General features: G+C 35.9%; 2 protein-coding genes across 2 annotated transcripts in view; one reads left to right on the plus strand and one right to left on the minus strand.

Annotated features, from left to right (window-relative positions):
* The first annotated feature begins 801 nt into the window (after positions 1 to 801).
* Positions 802 to 8,601, plus strand: LOC126827783 (gem-associated protein 2). The gene is made up of 8 exons (XM_050557320.2): positions 802 to 987; positions 1,935 to 2,022; positions 2,698 to 2,787; positions 3,347 to 3,403; positions 4,204 to 4,383; positions 5,235 to 5,303; positions 6,958 to 7,074; positions 7,687 to 8,601. The coding sequence occupies exons 1-8, from the start codon at positions 863 to 865 to the stop codon at positions 7,786 to 7,788; spliced, it is 828 nt and encodes a 275-aa protein (XP_050413277.1). The 5' UTR covers positions 802 to 862; the 3' UTR covers positions 7,789 to 8,601.
* A 1,588-nt stretch (positions 8,602 to 10,189) lies between these two features.
* The window catches only part of LOC126827770 (TBC1 domain family member 30), a 51,207-nt gene continuing 41,266 nt past the window's right edge, over positions 10,190 to 20,130 (minus strand). Inside the window, exons 9-11 of the mRNA XM_050557292.2 lie at positions 17,983 to 18,175; positions 16,506 to 16,694; positions 10,190 to 14,648 (exon numbers count right to left, since the gene is read on the minus strand). Of these exons, the coding sequence (XP_050413249.1) occupies positions 13,633 to 14,648; positions 16,506 to 16,694; positions 17,983 to 18,175 (1,398 nt within the window). The 3' untranslated portion in view covers positions 10,190 to 13,632. The remainder of the gene's footprint in view (positions 14,649 to 16,505; positions 16,695 to 17,982; positions 18,176 to 20,130) is intronic.

The raw sequence follows: 20,130 nt of genomic DNA on the forward strand, positions 1-20,130 counted from the left end.
CTTGATTGTAGTTTGAAACTTTCGTTCTAATGGCTGTCGCCCTGGATTAAAGGGGTGGGCTGAAGCCCAGTGCCCCAATTATTTGTATTTCTCAATCTGGGGCCTGTTTCACGAAATCTTAACTAAGATAAAATCCAAATTTTAGTAATTTGATTGGATAATATTAGATTGATTTTAGTGCTTAGCCAATCAAAATTGAAGTATCTACTAAAATTTGGATTTTATCTTTAATTAAGATTTCGAGAAACAGGGCCCAGATTAAATTACAGATCTATATTTCGTTTCGCTTTTTTTTTTTTATACTTTTCGACGGCCTGCATTCCATGAAGATCTGACAAGTTGTACTGGAAGGTCGTGTCAGGGGGTCGTACGAGCGGCTTTTGACCCTATGACGTCGGGCATTGATTAATCAATCAGCGTTGACGTTTCTAGTAGTTTACCCACAGTTCCGTGGGTCGCCGTAACAAACCGTTTCATTGGCTAATCCCTCATTTGAAGTCAAATAAAACGAAATTTTGAACTATAAAAAAATGAAACGAAATAAGATCTGTGTTTTAATCAGATAGTGTATTTATTATTACAAGATTTCCATTAACGGCTAATTCCAATTACAAATGAAAGACCCACAAGAAGAGAAGGGAGAAGGGGTTAGACAATGATGTTAGACCTCGTGTAGGGTACCTAACCGAACCGAGACAACCAAACGTTTTCCGTGAGACAGGTGATGAAAGGGAGACAACTCTTGTCTTTATCCCGTTGACACTCTTTGGCATTGAAAAATGAAAATAGTGCATCGCCCGACAAACGAGAAATAACAAGGTTTCGACGTTTACAACCACGAAATTGGTTTAAATTCGATAAAATGGAGACTGAAGAAATGGACGAATCACTTCTTCATACTGCACTGAAGATAGACGACACCGATGATGACAATTTTGATCTTGATATTCCACCGACAACCGGGAATGAGTATTTGAGACGTGTTCGGTAAGTAATTAGTGGGAGAGAAAAATGAAAGTAGAAAAATGCAAACGCCAAAAGCAAGCTTGAAAGTTGGAATTTGATAAAGAGTATATGGAAAGCCACTTTCCAGGCAAAATTTCCCGCATAGGACACTGCATGGCGTATCTTCATTATCCCGGTTGGTGCAGTGCAGAAAAGCTGGAGCCTCATTACAATTTTATTTATAAACCCCATTTCATGCCTGTAGTGTAGTGGTTACCATCATAGCACCCATTGGGATATACCCCAAACCTTTGTTTTAACTGAAAATATGACAAAGATGTTTATTACACCTGAAATAAATAAAGTAGTCATAGTATTTTTGTCTGTGAACCTGAAGAATTGCAGCCATTTGAATATTGCAGCAAGATTAAAGAAAACAAATGTCCACATATGTGATGGCGTATACAATGTATCTAACGTAAAAAGACAGCACATTCTGATGTCTGATGATGTAATGACTGCTCACTAAATTGAAAACAATGAATGTCTTATTCTTTAACCAATTCATGATATCTGAAATTTTAAGCCGATGGTGGATGGTCAAATGGTTAGCATGTGCGCTGTTTATCATAAGGTCTGTCATTGAGTCAACTGGCATGGTTTTCAATTACCCAGTTGTATGACCTGGAGAAAACCCACGAGGTTGGACAGGCGACCCTACTCCTTGTCACGTACAACTGGAGAATTGAACCACACCAGTTGACTCAATGACAGACTTTATGATACCGCACGCACACACTAACCATTCAGCCATCCAACCCCCCTATGATTAAAGGAACGTCCCTGCATATAAAGCATGCACATTGAATAAGCAGGCAATCATTACACAGTACGACAATAGTTAAAGTATCACCATCTTGGTAATATGTTTATGTGTTCTGTTTGGTTTGAATATATTGCAATGCCTTATTTCTGTTTATTGTTTACAGACAAGAAGCTAAAGAATGTCCTGATGTGATGGTAGCTAATTTAGATACAACTGTTTTTCACAGTAAACAAACAATTAAAGTCTCACAGGTATGTCATACTACTACTACTACTACTAGTATAGCAACATATTAACTCAATTTCATTTTCTTTCAATTCTATTCATTGTACTCAAGCATAGTAAAACTTAAATGTGACCCATGTAAAATAGATGCCATAGATTATAAATTTTTCGACAAAAATTTGCATTTCAACAAATCTTCCAAACACATGAGTTGTATACAATTGAAATGGGATTTAACGTCCTACTGTTCTGCTCCGAACTGGGCTAATGAAGACGGGCATACGCCATACAGTGTGCTATGAGGGAAATTTTGCCAGCGGTACTACGGCCTACTCTTATATCGAATTCCAACTGTCAAGGGATCTTTTACGTGCACGCCAATGTACATGGGGCCTTTGGTTTTTCATCCCATCCAAACGACTAGATAGCAGTACTTGCCAGGCCCTCCGTCCTGCATCACTGACAAGGGGAAACCACGCTGGGAGTTGCATACAAGCACATAAGGTCTATCATTAAGTCAAGTAGTATGGTTTCAATCTGAAGCTAGTACGTGACAAGGAGTGGGGTCACCTGCCCAGCATCATGGATTTTGTCCAGGTCCTCCGGTTGAGTGCATGTTAAACTCCATTTCTCTTTCTCTCTACATACATACCTGTTTTTATAATTACATTTCATGTTAATTTCAAACATTTTTTTTTCAGCCAGTTATTTGTTGTCCTGCACCAAGAGGTTTAGCACCAAGTTTATCATGGCAGAAACATCAGATAGCAACATTCTCTACATTAAGACAGGTAAATTGGTTCAAGTCATCATCATTTGCATTTTACACACAAAATCTAATCCTGCACAGCCTAATCCAAGCTAAAATTTACACAGATTGACGATTTAACATTAGATTAAACATGCATTATGCAAGAGCTAAATCTGCCTATTGCAGATCTTTCTTTAGGCCTGAAATGTTATCTCAGTTATTAATTAGACCTTAATTAACTTATCCAGATCATAATCAACTCTCGATGCCATCGATAACCTGTGATATTTTATGGATTGGAATACATTTTGTGAAGAATGATTAAACTTAAAAATAGATAATTGAGACTTTGTTTTTTATCGTACCGACTTTAGCAATGATGATCAAGGCTAGCCTAAAATTCAAAAGCTAATATCTCGGTTCAGAGTGGAGCAATGTGACTGAAATTTTCAGCATATTCTATTTACGTCATCTATATTTTAACTATTTTAGCAAGAACTGTCAACTCTTTATCTAATCTCCCATAATATCAAGAGTAGATAATCTCCCACTTTGAATTCAATCAAGTGTTTTATGGTTCATCACATTTTACTTTTTAGAGATTCATTCAACATCAAGCTTTCTTAAAAAAGAATAAAATAAAACCCGCTAAAGTGGTAAGTATATTTAATAACATTTGTGCAAATATAAAAGAACAAAATATATATGTTTTGTCTAAAGCAAAGCCTAGTTTAGGCATGGGCCTGAGGGGCCCAGACGCAGGGCCCCGCAGTTTAGGGGGCTCCGTGGTTCAGGGAAAAAAGAAAAAAAATTAAAATTCCAGATGAAAGTTTTACGGTAATCGATCTAGCAGCGCAAGGGCGGAGACTGAACTATCCCTCAACCTTCTCGGTTATCGGGGATTTCACTTGTTATAACAGTTCCCCGTCGTCATTGTATGCCATTCGGAACTGAATAGAGTTTGTATGTGATCACATATTATGTAATTATTCTTGTATTACAGACCGTTTAATTGTGTGTTACTCATGCGTGCCATTCAAAAGGATATGAAATAATCTTTTCGTAATGTTGGGGCTCCGCGATTCTAGTCAGGCCCAGGGCCCAGCTCCGGTTAAGCTGGGCTTTGGTCCAAAGTAGTTAAATCTATATTTCCTTGAGAGTCACGACCCCCAAGTACAAAATCATCGATGGAAAACTGATATCGATTGACTAGAAAAAGTATATTTGTACCAGAAATATTCTATCTTTTTAGGTACTTGATGGAAAACACTTTTTGACAATCTGAAAATTTTATGTATTACACTTGGAAGTTGATGAAGACTACTGGGATTTGTGACGTTTTAATCAAAAATGAAAATTATCCTTAAAACAATCCTGCTGAGTATGTCAATTATACTCAAATTTTGAACTGGATTTATAGCATAATTCTAAATCATTTATTTTTTTAAATGAATAGCCTAATTCTAATGATGCCGAGAGTTGGTGTAGATTGTGTTTTGGTCGTTTGACAGTTAAACCAAGACAAGAAGCAGAACCAATGATACAGAACGGTGACGTACAGCCAAAACCCGCTCCATCTCCTCTACAAATAAATGGTTCCCCTCCCCTTGTTAGTATTATATCAGCCATGGCACAGGTTAGTATCAGATTTCCCAACAATTATCTTATTCCCAAAATAACTGATTTTTGTGTTTTACGCATTGGGCTTCTGGTACTTTTTATTAATTCACACATTTTTAGTTAGACATGTCTTGTGCAGTGGGGGGATCACGGTGGCTAAGTGGGTAAGCAGGATGGAGGGCCTGACAAGGACAGGTGTCTAGTCGTTCGGATGTTACAAAAAACCGAGGTCCCTTGTATACATTGGTGTGCATGTAAAAGATCTCTTGGCAGTTGGAATTCGATATAACACATATCACACTGCATGGCGTATGCCCGTTTTCATTAGCCCAGTTCAGAGCAGAACAGTAGGACATTAAACCCCATTTCATTTCAGGTTAGTATCATTAAATTAAGCGTTTGTAATGTTTCGGGAATCTCAGTGGCTCAGTGAGTAAGGTGTTGGCTTGCCAACCAGGAGGAGGTCTCCGTTTTTCACTTCCGATGTGGTGCAGGATGGACTGCCTAGCAAGGAACAGCGCCCAGTCGTTCAGATGGTACAAAATAACACTAGTCCCGAATTGACCTAGTTTGTGTCGAGTGGACGTTAAGCCCCATTTCTCCCTCTCTCACAAAATAACATGGTTCCATAAAGATCCCTTGACAGTTGGAATTTGAAATAAGAGTATGCGGTAGTACCATTGTCCAGGCAAAATTTCCCTTATAGTACACAACATGCCCGTCTTCATTTGCGCTATTAGTGTAGAAAATAAAAAGATATTAAATTGCAAGGTGATCACATTTAGTGAACAAAGAAGTAAACATCTATATTAGCTTTCGGGATTACAAGAATTCTATTTATCTTTGTATTTGAATATTTTGTTGTAGCCAGCTATAGTAAAAGTATTACAGTATCATGTTAATTGGTTAGAGGCTACAGGGTTTACATCACATCAGGTATGTATATTATAATTCCAAGACTGTGACAAATAAACTTCTTACTCAAAGTAGAAGTAGTGGGTGGAAGGATCCCTGAAACAGTTCAGGTCAGCGTGGCTCTCCGTGATACCGTAGAAACAAAAAGGAAGCAATCCTTCAAAAATAATCACAAAATATAATCCCCTAGCAACACACTGACAAGACTGTAGTAGAACTTCTTAAAGTTTTTATTCCAGGATGCGTTCAGATGGCAGTCCGTTATTTCGTACTCAAATACACCAACATAAGTTCATAGGATGAAAATTCAAATGTTCTGCCAACTCTCTGAGATTCGGGGGGTTGGATGGCTAAATGGTTAGCGTGTGCACGCTGTATCGTAAAGTCTGTCATTGAGTCAACTGGCGTGCTTTCAATTCCCCGGTTGTACGTGACAAGGAGTAGGGCCGCCTGTCCAACCTTGTGGGTTTCCTCCCACTGCTAAAGACCCCTACATGCATGCTAATTATTGAAATAAAATTAAACCATATGTTAGTCCCGAAATGCCCTGGTTTGTGTCGAGTGGATGTTAAAACCGATCTCTCTCTCTCTCTGTCTCCCTCTGAAATTCAGAAAGTCCAGAAAGAAAGCATCTGGTAATTGGAATTAGATACAGAGAAATTGAATTGTAATTTGGAAAAACACAGTTAGTAGATCTGCTACCAATCATGGCAGTCCTATGTTGGCCATATGAAAACTCAAAATACTTTTGTGTGATCAACCTAAGAATTTATGGTGTTGTGATATAATTAGAATTGGGATACATGTTCAAATTACAAATTTAAAAACAGAACTTAGATATTGAATACATTAAAGGGGCATTAGGTAAGATTAAATAAAGAGCTGACAGTTCTCGCTATAATAGTTAAAAAATAGATAATGAAAACAGAATTTGCTGAAAATTTCGGATTCCTTTACTCTGAACCGAGATATTAGCGATTCAATTTTAGGCTAGCCTCGATCGTCATTACTACCATTGGTATGATAATAAAGTCTTGATTATCAATTTCTACGTTAAATTATCTCTCACAAAATGTATTCAAATCGACTAAATATTACGCAGTTTAACAATGGCATCAGAGTTGATTATGGTCTGGATAAGTTAATTAATGTCTAATTAATAATTTAGATAACATTTCAGGCCTAAAGAAAGAGCTACAATAGGCAGATTTAGCTATTCCATATTGCATGTTTAATATTGTTTCTTTATATTTGTATTTTAATGTAAATAGAACTTAAATATTCTGTTTACTGGGCCCTTATTCACGAAAACTTAAACTAAGATACAATCAAAATTTTAAGAAATACTGCAATTCGATTGGCTGACCAATATGCAAATTGGATATATGCAAATTGATTTTACTGGTCAGCCAATCGAATTGCAGTATTTCTTAAAATTTCGATTGTATCTTAGTTTAAGTTTTCGTGAATAAGGGCCCAGTTGACATAATTTTGAACTGTCAAGAGAAAGGATTTGTACTTCTTGTTATGATACACTGTATTACGTAAATGTCCTGTTTTAACATTGCCAGATGTTACAGCGATTTGTATGTTTTTATTGAACAGGGTTGATGGTTATATTTATGTCTGTATTTTAACAGGGTTGATGGTTATATTTATTTTTGTATTTGAACAGGGTCGATGGTTATATGCATTAATGACAGCCTTACAGAAACCATTAATACCAGAAGCTTGTAGTTTATTACGTACTCTAGCCAGACTGTGTTCACAAATCAGAGCTACTTTAACCCAGGTTAGTCTCATAATGTTCTACAAAGAGTATCACATGTTAAGAAAGGGTATCATGTGTTCTAAAAAAGGGATATCACATGGTATAGAGAGGGTATCGCATTTTCTAAAAAGGCTATCACATGCAGCATATTTTTTAGAGTGATAGAGTATTACACTGTGACGATCTTTTGAGTGTCTTAATTGCAGTTGAGTTCAGTCTCACGATTTTATATTTTCAAGCATATCTCAAATCCCATTTATATTACAAAAGTGGAACGGTACTCAGTCCATAGTTGGAACCAATCCACAACATTTTCCTGAGTGTAAGCAGGTGAAAACATACACAAGTTGGATGGGAACTGGCCAGGGTAAGGTGGTCTGAATCCAGGATCAAGTCCACAACATTTTCCTGAGTGTAAGCAGATGGAAACATACACAGGTTTGATGGGAACTGGCCAGGTTAAGGTGGTCTGAATCCAGGATCAAGTATTCGGGCCAGTCTAAATAGGGTTTATGACTGTCTAACTAAGCTCAGGGATTTTCACATGTGTATGCCCTCCCTATTGTCAAGAATTGTTATTACTTGCTTGTGTCATATTCTGCAAAAGCCTAGATTGTTTATTTCAAATTTTAGGATGAAGCTGGTGAGAATCAACTAACAGAGTTAAATTTAATGATTTGTCTAGTTGCTAGATATTTTGATCAAGGTGATTTGATAGAAGATGGTAATACTTGAAGATTGAACATGATTCACCCAGAATATAAACATTAAAATGACTACCATGGAATATAAATATTAAATTAAGGATGGACAGACAGTGACTACCCTGGAATATTAAATTGGAGATGGACAGGTAGTGACTACCACGGAATATAAATATTAAAATGAAGATGGACAGAAAGTGACTACCATGGAATATAAATATTAAATTGAAGATGGACAGGAAGTGACTACAATGGAATATAAATATTAAATTGAATATGGACAGCTAGTGACTACAATGAAATATGAATATTAAACTGAATTACACTTGTGTGTAACTGGTGATATATGAAGGGTGTTGTGTTTTTCAGTCATTTAAATATCAGTGATGTGTCAACTTGTAGAATGAATGTTATACGGTACGAAAGACTGTTGAGACAAAATAGATACCAAAAATAAAAAATATTTATGAAGAGCTCTGGGGAAGAACGATCTTAGTCACTTTTTCAACAAACCCCAGTTGGTAGCAAATTGTATAAGCTTTTTGTGGAACAATCAGTGTCAGTTAAAAACGATCGGAGTCACATCGAACCAAGGCCCTTCTGAAATGACCCCCCCCCCCCCCGGGTTTGCCTGAAAAGTGGAAGTCAGTTGTTGTACTGGTAATTATGATCCGTAGTAAAAATCATTTTGAAGTTGCAATTAAACCCACTCGTTGTTCTGTTCATGTCAAGCTTTCTCGTCCAAAAGTCTGTTTTGCCTTTTATGCGAAAAGACAAAAATGTGACTTAGATCGTTCTTCCCCTGGACTCTTCATATATAATTCTGAATAAGTCTTGTTTTCATTTACTGATACGCAGAAATAAATAAAGTGTGTATAATCTCCTAGAGGCAGTCAGGTATGTAAATCTAATGGTGGTCTGGTTCCTATTTTATATGTTAAAAATGAAGTTACCTCCCTTGAATTGTACTGGCCTTTCAGATCGGCTTCAGTTTTCATTGCCTAGAAAGACAGCTTACAAATTAGTTTATTTTATGTTTTACGTTTCAAAAATTCTTCTATTCAACAGGGTCTTTGCACAATTGGGCACCCTGAAATTATTGATCTCACCAACTAAGAGTTTAATTGGCCAATCCACTGCAAGCAGTAACCCAGCCTCGGACTTGTGATATCAAAGAGTAGGCTACCTGGAACATCAGCTAGCATCCCAAACTAATCCACAGTAAATTTTCGCTCAGTCTCTACAATGTCTAATATAAGAGGGATCAAATATGGCTAATTTAACGAGGCATTAATATTAATAAGCTTGAAAAATTAATAAGTTTCTTAAAAATCTATCCTGCTGTGAACGCACCCCTTCTATTATAGCCATTATATCACACCTTCATAGATCATTATTAGAAAGAGACAGAGAAATGGGGTTTAACATTCACTTGACACAGAATTCACATGTCCGTAGGGGTCTATAGCAATGAGAGAAAACCCACGAAATTGGGCAGACGACCCTGCTCCTTGTAATGTTCAATCGGGAATCAAAAAGACACCACTTGACTCAATGACAGACCTTATGATTTCACGTGCATACATTAACCCCACCCACTTATCATTTTATAGATGATTATTAGAAGCAGTATTTCTTTGATAACGTGACAAAGTTGAAATTCTTGTCAATAGAAGTTGGGTAAATGGTATCAAATATCTAAGTGAAATGGTTGCTTACATTAATTAGTCTAAAGCCTAGCTCACAACGCACCCTGCATGCTGCTACAGGCAGTCTACCAGGGGAATTTGAGTATAGGTGTGCGTGAGACTTACACATCACATGCATGTGGCACGGTAGAAGATCACAGACGCAGACTGGGTTGTGAGCTAGGCTCAAGTTTGTGGGGTTTTTTCTGGATCCTCTGGTTTTTATAACACTGGGACGAAAACTAATGTGAACAAGTGAATTATTGCAAGAAAATAACTGAAATGAAATGGAGTTTAAAGTCCTACTGTTCGAACTGGGCTAATGATGATGGGCATATGCCATACAGTGTACTATGAGGGAAATTTTGCCCGGAAAGTGGCACTACGGCCTACTCTTATATCGAATTCCAACTGTCAAGGGATCTTTCATGTGCACGCCAATGTGTACACAGGACCTCGGTTTTTCTTCCCATCCAAATGACTAGACAGCTGTCCTTGTCAGGCCATCCATCGAGCATCACTGACAAGGGGGAACCACACCGGAAAATCTGGATGAACTTTCTCGGCCAATGCAGGGATCGAACACCCGACCTGCAGGCTAGCAAGCTAGCATTTTACCCACTTTGCCACAGTGACCCAAGAAAATAACTAGCCGGTCATCTATGACCTGGTTGTGTATTGGTAGTATCACCACAAGACAATTGTAAAATAAAAGTAAAACGTAAATTATATTTATTAGGGGTTTATTTTCTAGGAATGATTATAGGTAATACTTGAACATTAGATAAGGAATAATTATCTGAAATACTTGAACATTAAATTCAACAAAACATAACAAATAATAAATACTTTCTAAATATCAATACTTGAACCAATCTATAATTGTTTACCTTTTAATACTTAATAAAATAAGAAAGAAGAGACCAAATCTACAAACATATATAATTACAATTACCATAGAAACCTGGCACCACTTTCACAAAAACATTCTCAGACTTTAAGATACATTATGGGAGATTAGATAAAGAACTGGCAGTTAAAAACTAGATAATGTAAAAGGAATTTGCTGAAAATTTCAGTCAAATTGATCCACTCTGAACCAAGAATTTAGCAACTGAATTTTCGGCCTAGCCTTGATCATCATTACTAAAGTTGGTAGGATAAAAAACATAGACTCGATTTATCCATTTTTTGATTTAATTATCAATGAGCGTTAAACAGCAGATCAGATTCTGATCTTATAAATAATATTGCAGGCAAGCGATAACATCGAGAGTTGATTTAATTAATGTCTAATTAATAATTTAGATAACATTTCAGGCCTAAAGTAGAAAGACCTGCAATAGGCAGATGTTTAGGTTAAGAATTTACTTAAAATTGCCAATTTTATTTTAACTAAAATATAGCCTTTCAAAAACTTTTATTGTTTGAATGTATAAATACATCAATAAGAAACTATGTGCAAAATTTTGTGTTTCTTGATCAAGTAGAGTAAAATCTAGTCTGAGAATGATTCATGTGCAACCGTCCGGGGCCAGGGGAGTTATTCACAAAACCTTACAGATTCAGCCTTTTCATTGGATTCAAATCCTGATACAAATTTGAGCTCTAAACCAATGAAATATCTGAACCTGCCTTAAGATCGGCTGGTAGCTAAAACTTTAATTAAAATATTTTAGTTGTGAATAGGACCCCTGTATTCTATTTGGTAGACTATATCTGTCTGGTATTGTACATTAGGGCAGGAAAAGCCACTGGAATGTTCCTGAAATATATCTAGATCTTATATAAACACCTTTATATTATCATAATGTTTTTATTTTTTTTTTTTTTATCAAAATCGGAGAAAAGGTATGTTGAATTGAAAATCTTTAGAGAAGATCAACCAGGTATTTTTTGTTTTGAAATTACTCCCCTACCCCCACCACCCAAGAAATAGTAAGCAAAATTTTAATAAGAAATGAAATGGGGTTTAATTTCCTCCTTTTTTGCACCGTCTGGGTCAATGAAGACAGAATTTAAAAGGAGCTAAATCGCTATTCTTTGGCAACTGGAAATGGACACAAGAATATACATTCAATTGTTTCTGTTTTTACTGTAAATTCTAATCAGTTATGTTCGGCGAAGTCAAAATTGAATGGCAGTCTTTGGCTTCTAGTTATTCCAGTCTACACCAGTAGTATTCTTTTGTGGGATATGTTTAGCCTCATTCATGAAGTTGCTTCGTTATAAATGGTGCTTGATTGAAAGCATTCTGGCGATTCATGTGCCAATTTTAAAATTTTCATTTTGTCTTAAATGTTGGATATCAGAAGCCCATTTTTACACGGTAAGATAAACAACATCAATGTTGATTTAAATTGACCAGTAAGTCTTGTTTGAAATGTCGAAGACTGTGGATGATAATGAGTTAAGGACTTGCCTCCTTTAATACGAGTTCCAGAAGAATAATAATTCCAATCATTATAACGTAATTGCTTGTTTTTAATTCATTCAACTTTCACTTAAATATCTATTAAAATTACAGAGCTTTTTTTTTAGCACCTCTCGGCAGGTAGTGAATTAAAAGGAGATTAGCGTAAATCATCAATAACATGCTCCCTGCATGTTTAACTTTCACTGTAAAACATTAAATGGATTCCATGATGCATATCTAATTGAGGCGACAGATGTACTAATATCTCCATAAATACAAACTTACTTATAATATATGTATGTAGATAACAAGTATATATATATTGATTACATATACCCAACTGTTGTCAGTCATACTCATGAGAGCAATATTTAAAAACGTTGCCTATTTTTATTGTAATCATGGCAGGCTTTTAGCCAAAAACATTTAACTAAATCGGATATTCAAGTATAGTGAAATAAAAAAACTAACAAATTTCAGAAAAAAAGAACATTCTAGACAAAATGCACAAATTTAATCTGATTTAAGTTTCAAATTATTTCTAAAGCTCTTAAAATATGTTATCTTAATAAACTGAAAAACCTAATCAAAAGTAACAAGACATTTGCATAAATAATTTTACAATTTGACATCTTTACTTTAACAGAAGAAAAATCTTTTTTGCTCTAGACAAAACCTTGCCATGTTTACATTCGACCATATCCTACATGTATATATCATCTGCCTTGAGTGTTGACAAAATTTCAATTCCACATATCTTTATAAATACTGAATGGAATTGCACTAGTTTTTGGATTGATATTCCATTTTAGAGATTCATCTTTTACAATATTGTAGTTTGGACGATTTTTAAAACTTAAGCAAATGAAAGGATAGTTGCCATTTGCAGATAACTATGAGTCACCTAGAGATTATCCAGTGTCATTTAACCGAGTTGCATACCTGACAATTGAGCCTACAAAAGGAAATGTATTACCGACTTCTCATCCTGCAGAAAATATGAACGTGTGATAATTAATGATTTTTTATTTTTTTTTTAATAAAACAGCTCTTAAGTGACACCGCAGTTTCTGAGAACCACATTATTTTGTCATATGACCTTGGAAGTCCGTTTTTTTTATAAAGTTGGATGAGAAGTGAATATGAATAAATATATGGTACTTTTAATTTTAATATCACCACCAAAATTACATTTTCTAATCACAGTAGTTCAGACATTCATATTAAAATAATTTCCGAATAAATCCTGTAACATACATGTAGAGTGGGTCCATAATCCCCTTGCACAACCATTACGATCAGCCCATATTGATAATTATATATCTATAGTATTTGTGTGAAAGACAATACAGCAGCAGTTTTTTTTATTTATACATCAAACCGCCACCAAAGAACCAAATCCATCACAAATTTACAAGTCTGTTTGGATTTCTGTCAATACTGCTTCAATTCTGAACACATAAAGAAACTCATTCCTAAATAACACAGTTTCATCTTACTAACTGAACATTTAAAACAAATTCCTTAACCCTTTGACTGCCGAGTGCCCCTCCACTGGGTTTAGAAGTGAAAGTCAGGGCCAAACAACCAAGTGTTCATATTATGGACATTACAACGTTGATTTCTTGTTTTTTTCCAATACTGCCAACAGCTGTGGTGTCTAGACACGACTGGGCATAAACATGTGATGATCACGTTGGAAAACCCTATGGCAGATACTGGAAATCTGACTGCTAGAGTTCAAAGGGTTAATGACAACTGACATCATTCACTAGGATAATGTCTTTTTCTTAAATTTGTTATCAAGTTGTGATAAAGTAGAAGCACTATAAAGTCCTAATTTAAGCCCGGTTTTAGCACGATTCTGATTTATATGTTTAGTTGGAAAAGGATTAAACGGTTTGGATTTATAACTTGGAGATAAGGAAGTGTCCGATCCTGAATCTGGAGTAGGATGTTGTGAGGTTGAGGGTACATGGGAAGTATTTTTTCTCGTGGGGTTGTTAGAACTATGAGAATATTTAGTCACGTAACCGTCTCCTTCCACCATATTAACGGAACGAGTATAGGATTGTAACATCATGGTATGTTTTGACTTGCGATACGGCACATCACTACTCAAAATCAAACCATTAGCACCACCGTTATCTAACGCCATTTCTGATTGGCTGGATCTGAGATCTTTATTGCTTTTTGACCTATCACCACTGTTTGTTTTTATTATGTTCTCTGTGGGTTTATGTTCTGCTGTACTTTCGTCATTTGTATCTACAGAACATGAACGCATTTCATCCTCACTTTTCACAGAATCGCTATCTGAGTTGTCCAAGCCTACAGTATGTAAACTCACAGTCGACCAGTCTTTTTTTGTTTCCGTATTGCTTAAACTATTTTCATCTTTGGTTACGCATAAAGAAGTTTCCGATTCCATTGTTTTACTGCTTTCTTCAATTTTTTCACTTATTGGAGAGTTATCTGTCTTGCATGTGTCTTGAACAGTTTCAACAGAGGCAGCACTAGACAATGTATCACTATTAGAATTGACACTATTATTCCGCGAACTATCTCTCCGATGACGATTCTCGGCTTTAGCAACAGCATACACTTGTTTACTCAACAAACTACTTCTTGTACTAATTGGGGCAATCGTTGGACCGTCTGCTATTATCCGATTTTTCCCGCCACTCGGTAATTTTCCAATAAATAAATGATTCATAGCTGTCGGAGTTTCAATTTTAGGCACAAAAACAACTGCTTTAGGTTTGGGTGTTTTTCTCACAGAGGCACCTGAAATGACAAGTAAAAAAAGTTATAAGAGGTATTTCATTGGATTTCATATGTTGATTTGCTTTTTGAGGGGATGCCAGTCTTTATTAAAATTTGTGCGTTCATAAATAAAGTCAATATTCAAAAATAAAATCTTTCAAAATAACTTTGTCCCTGTTCTTAGTTTTTACATGAGAAAAGCAGACTTGAAAATCCTGAGAAACTTTCTTGAATAACACTGGAATCTGGTCCATGAAAAACAAGCATTGGATTCAAGCCATTGACCCCTTAGTAATCTACAGCGTGCTACAGACCACTTGGCCAAAATGAAATAAAGTGAAAAGAGTTTTAACGTCGAACTGTTACGCATCAACTGCACTAATGAAAACAGTCATATGCCATGCAATGTGATATGACAAAAATTTTGTCCACATAGTAGAGGAGAGCGGGGATGGTTCGGACGGTGGGATGGTCCGGACACCCCCCATAGCTTTAATCTTTACAATGCTATCCGTTTTCTGATTGGTTATTATAATACTAAAGATCTCATCTTGTAACATGAAAAACACATGGCAGAGATAAACATTCAAATGTAGATGCAGATAAGCTTTTTTCTATTTTTGACAAAGTTGATGTAAAAAATTTCTAATGATAAATGCATAAATTAATTTGGTGTTTAACAAGTTTCTATTAGGGGTAGGCTGTCACCTCTTTCTTCCTTTGCTAATTAATAGAAATAGATTGAAAATTTATCATATTTTCATTGTAAATAAACATAATGGGGGCTTATATCAGAATTATGGGTTTGGGGTACATCCAGACACTGTCCGGAAATATCCCTCATGTGTTCTGATCAAACTGTTCAGTATTTCCAAGAGTCAGATTTGATAAAAAAAGAAAAGAATGATGACTGGCAGTTGCGGGGTCTAATAAGTTTACTGAAATTATGGGTACTGCTTTACGTCCATTAAATCAAATTCTGTCAATTCTTCCGAAACCTTTACCCAATAGCAACAAGGGGATGAGTTATTACTACAAATTGGTACGTCATTTGCGGGAATAAACATTTGTTAGCTTTTTGGATGTAAATTATGGATTGATGTCATACCTAGAGAATAGCAAGAAGATTTAAAGCTTTAGAATTATCAGTTAATTCCTTTTTGAATCCCATTCATTTATTTTTGTCCAGCTATGTTAAAAATATGTCTCGGTTAGATGACATTCAGCTTTAAATGAATCACTACTGTGTTAACTTTATTACTAACGGAACTTTTTGAATAAATAGAACTAAACTTTGAAAGAAATCTTTTCAATTTGCTTTTGTCCAATCCCCCTCCATTTGTCCAAAGTATCCCCCCAGGGGTGACCTGTGTCTCCCTGCTAATGGGGTAAATCCGGACATTTTACTAACCCCTCAAAAATTGGTCCAACACAAAGACTTTTATAGCTACACAGCTGTATCACTGATTGAATACAGCCAATAAGGTAAAGTCTATTTTCCATTCTTAAGTTCGGAGACAAGTACGGTACATTATTAGTTGCAAAAATGTGAAAAAACCCAAAAGTATCCGAACCATCCCCGCTCTCCCCTAGTGTTTCCACCTACACTTCATCAAATTACAGGTTCTTTTACGTGCACACCAATGTGTACCCAGCAGGACCTTGTTTATTTGTATCCTTTGATACCTTCCCTTGCCAGGCTTAGCCTGCACCACTGACAAGGGGGAAACACATTGGACAATCAATCCTAGGAGAACTGTCTCCGCCAACACAGAGATCGAACCATGGACCTCATGTTTAGTGAGCCAGTGCCCTACACACTAAGTCACTGTGGCTCCACCATTCAACCAATCAAATAATTTAGAAGATAAAACTAACCTGCAATGATGATGTGAGCTTGTCGTTGTCGCAGACGTAGTGTTTCATACTGTTTCTTAAGTGCATGGATATCTGTTGACATGCGTTCCATATAAGGAATTCTATGTCCCTGACTATCAACGGAAGCGCCAAAAGCTCCAGGCCCCACTGAAGAAATATCAGCCTCAGTTCCTGACTGCCCTTCCATACCTGCCAAAAGTATGCAATGAAAATAAATGGTTTAAAATGATGAGCTAAACAAACAAAAATCAATATTCCTAAGTTAAATGTACACAATTTAATTTAATTGTTTGTTTATGAGACAATTGCTACACATGGATGAATCTTGTAAAATGATAACTTTTATCTGGAAAGGTTAGGGGCAAAAAAAAACAAAACAACTACCCAATGGCATTTTTAACGCAGGATCAAAGTGATTTATATATATATATAGCCACATCTGCCAAAATGTGCAATATTTAACATAGGAATGTGAAGTTTTGTTTTGTATTTTATTCCATACTAAAACTTTTGGGGTTTGATGTTTTGCGAAAATGCTATCTTTTATCTTGAAAGGTCAAAGTTGAAAAAAACAAATGGCATTAAAAATTATTATTAAAATTATATACTGGCTCTTTAAATTTATTTAAACAAATATTTCATGTACTGAAAACACCGGTTTCACACTCAAATAAACATCAGTTTTACACTCAAGTAAACATTAGTTTTACACACAAATAAACATCAATTTAACACTTAAGTAAACCTCAGTTTTATACTCAAATAAACATCAGTCTACACTCCAGTAAACATCAGTCTACACTCCACATCAGTCTACACTCAAGTAAACATTCGTTAACACTCAAGAAATGTGATGACCATCTCAATATGCTATTATAAAATTAGAAGAGATAAATTGTGGGTTTAGATCTTCTTAAGAGTTAATGCAAGTGTTTCTATTTTAACGTAAGGGGTGATGCCCATTCTTTAACCCTAAAGCACCTTGATCAGGCAGTTTTGTAAATGAAATGAAATGGGATTGAACGTGCTACTGTTCTACATCGACTGGGCTAATGAAGACAGGCTACACCATGCAGTATACTATGAGGGAAATTTTGCTGAGAAAGCAGCACAACAGCCTACTCTTATTTAGAATTCCAACTATAAGGGCTTTTTTTCATACATGCCATTGTGTACAAAGGACCTCAGTTTTTCATACCATGCGAATGACTAGACTGCTCTCCATATCAGGCCCTCCATCCTGCACGACTGACAAGGAATTTTCTCTGCAAACACTGACCCGATACCCATATGCTAACAAGCCCCAGCGGATCCCATTTTGAAAATGAGCTTAAAAAATCAAAATGTAAAACCACCCCACTAGAATCACACGACCGTGATGTATTTCCTATTTACTTATATTACCTGTTATCAACGTAAACTAGTAGCATTTGGTCAAAGTAATTTATGCCTGATTTATTTATTCCAACACACTTACCTGGAAAACATGAAATGGCTTCAATATCATCTTCATCTAATTCATCATCATCTGAATATAAGACATTCTTGGTCGCTCGTGATTGTTTCTTGTTGCCATTAGCAGTGTTTGTAAATGGACGTATATTGTAGGTATATTTTTCACGTAGATCTATCAGGTTTGGGAAAGGAAAGGGAGCGATACTGTATATTGACTGGAAAATAAATCATAACATATAAGCTTACTTTCATAAATTACACCTATTAAACATAAACAAAGTCTAGGGCCATCACATATCCATACTCCCCGATTAGTGCTAATCCCACAAAACACTGCTTTAATGGAAGCAAATATCTGTTCCAAATTATGACTGGTCAATAGTCCGATAAACAACCAATAGTTAACTGCGTAACAATATCATTACGCTTTAAACAGAGCTCCAAATTGGACCAAATATGTTTACATAACATTACGTCATGACTCACGATTTTATTATGCCCAATTAACCAGTGCATAGTAGAATATTGCAGAAAAACGAGGCTATCAACACGTAAACAATGTAAACAATACTGTTTGGAGACGAACATACTTTCACCGTTTTTAATACCTTAAATCACTGTCCAAAGTTTTAGGGAAGACCCAGATTAAACGAAGGGCTGTCAATGTTGCTGTACTTGGGATAGATTTGATTGAACAGGAAGAATAAACACACTCCCCCAAAAGCTCAGGTATCAGAAGCCAATCCAGCAATGGCCAGAGAGGGATTTTTCGGGCCATTGCTTCAGGAATATGTCAGATATCTAGTTACCTTGGAGTAGCAGGATTTTTTTTCCGAATAATATGACGATTGTCAGGATTATCCTAATTTTTGTGTTTAACACATATCAACTTAAAGGTGCATAAGGTAAGATTAGATAAAGAGTTCTTGCTATAATAGTTAAAAGAATAGATAATGAAAACAAAATATGCTGAAAATTTCAGTCAAATTGCTTCACTCTGAACCAAGATATTAATTTTAGGCTAGTCTCTGTCCTCATTACTGAAGTTGGTATGATAACAAACAAAGTCTCCATTATCCATTTTTACGTTAAATTATCCATTACAAAATCAATTCATATTCAGTAAATATCGCAGCCTAGCGATGCCATCGAGAGCTGATTATGGTCTGGATATGTTAATTAATGTCTAATTAATAATTTAGATAAAATTTCAGGCCCAAAGAAAGACCTGCAATAGGCAGATTTAGCTCTTGCATGTTTAACTGTATTTATTGTATTTTGAATCCAAATTCTTGAAATCCTAATTCTTTGAGAAATGAAATGAAATTGGGTTTATAAGGTACTACTGTTCTGCTCCGATTGGGCTAATAAAGATGGGCATATGCCATATAGTGTGCTATGAGAGAAATTTTGCCTAGATGCGGCGCTACACCTATTCTTATAGTCTTATATCAAATTCAAACTGCCACAAGATCTTTTACATTCACACCAATGTGTACACACAGGACCTTGTTTTTTTTGCCCCCTGTCCTGTACCACTGACAAGGGAGGTCGACGATGGAAACTACTGATGAACTTTCTCGGCCAACACAAGGGAGGACCACGCCAGAAAGTCCTGATGAACTTTCTCAAACAACACAAGAATTGAACACTGTGCCTCCAGGTTAACAAGCCACCATGGCTTTTCTAATTCTTTAAGTCAATTTGTAACATGGATGGGAAATCTTCCTTTGTTCTTTTCGATGAATAAGCAGATTGTTTTCCCTCTAGCAGATTAGGTGGAGCTTAACCGTGCAATAACTAGACATGTTCAATAATATTACTGCACACTTTTGCTGGTTTACACTAGTTTTAGTAGAAATCATATAGAGAAGTGGGGTGGGTTTTCTGTGCAATAACAATAAGCATGTTGAGCAGTTGTCAATGTTACAAGTCATTTATAGCACGCTTCATTCGTTAACAGGTTTAACCCCTCGGTCTTCAGCCTCTGGTTAAACCTGTTAACGAATGAAAGTCGTGCTATAAATATAATTTAACTGCCATTTATCTGTTGTTTTAGTATTAGGCTACACAAAATAAATGTCTTGTTTCTCGGGCAACTGACAGCTGAAACTGTAGGGGGGGAGGGCGGTTTATTTTTTTTTTTATCTCATTTCTGGCTAGAGGATGG

This window comes from Patella vulgata, chromosome 7 (genome assembly GCF_932274485.2).
Source record: "Patella vulgata chromosome 7, xgPatVulg1.2, whole genome shotgun sequence".
NCBI classification, from domain to species: domain Eukaryota; kingdom Metazoa; phylum Mollusca; class Gastropoda; family Patellidae; genus Patella; species Patella vulgata.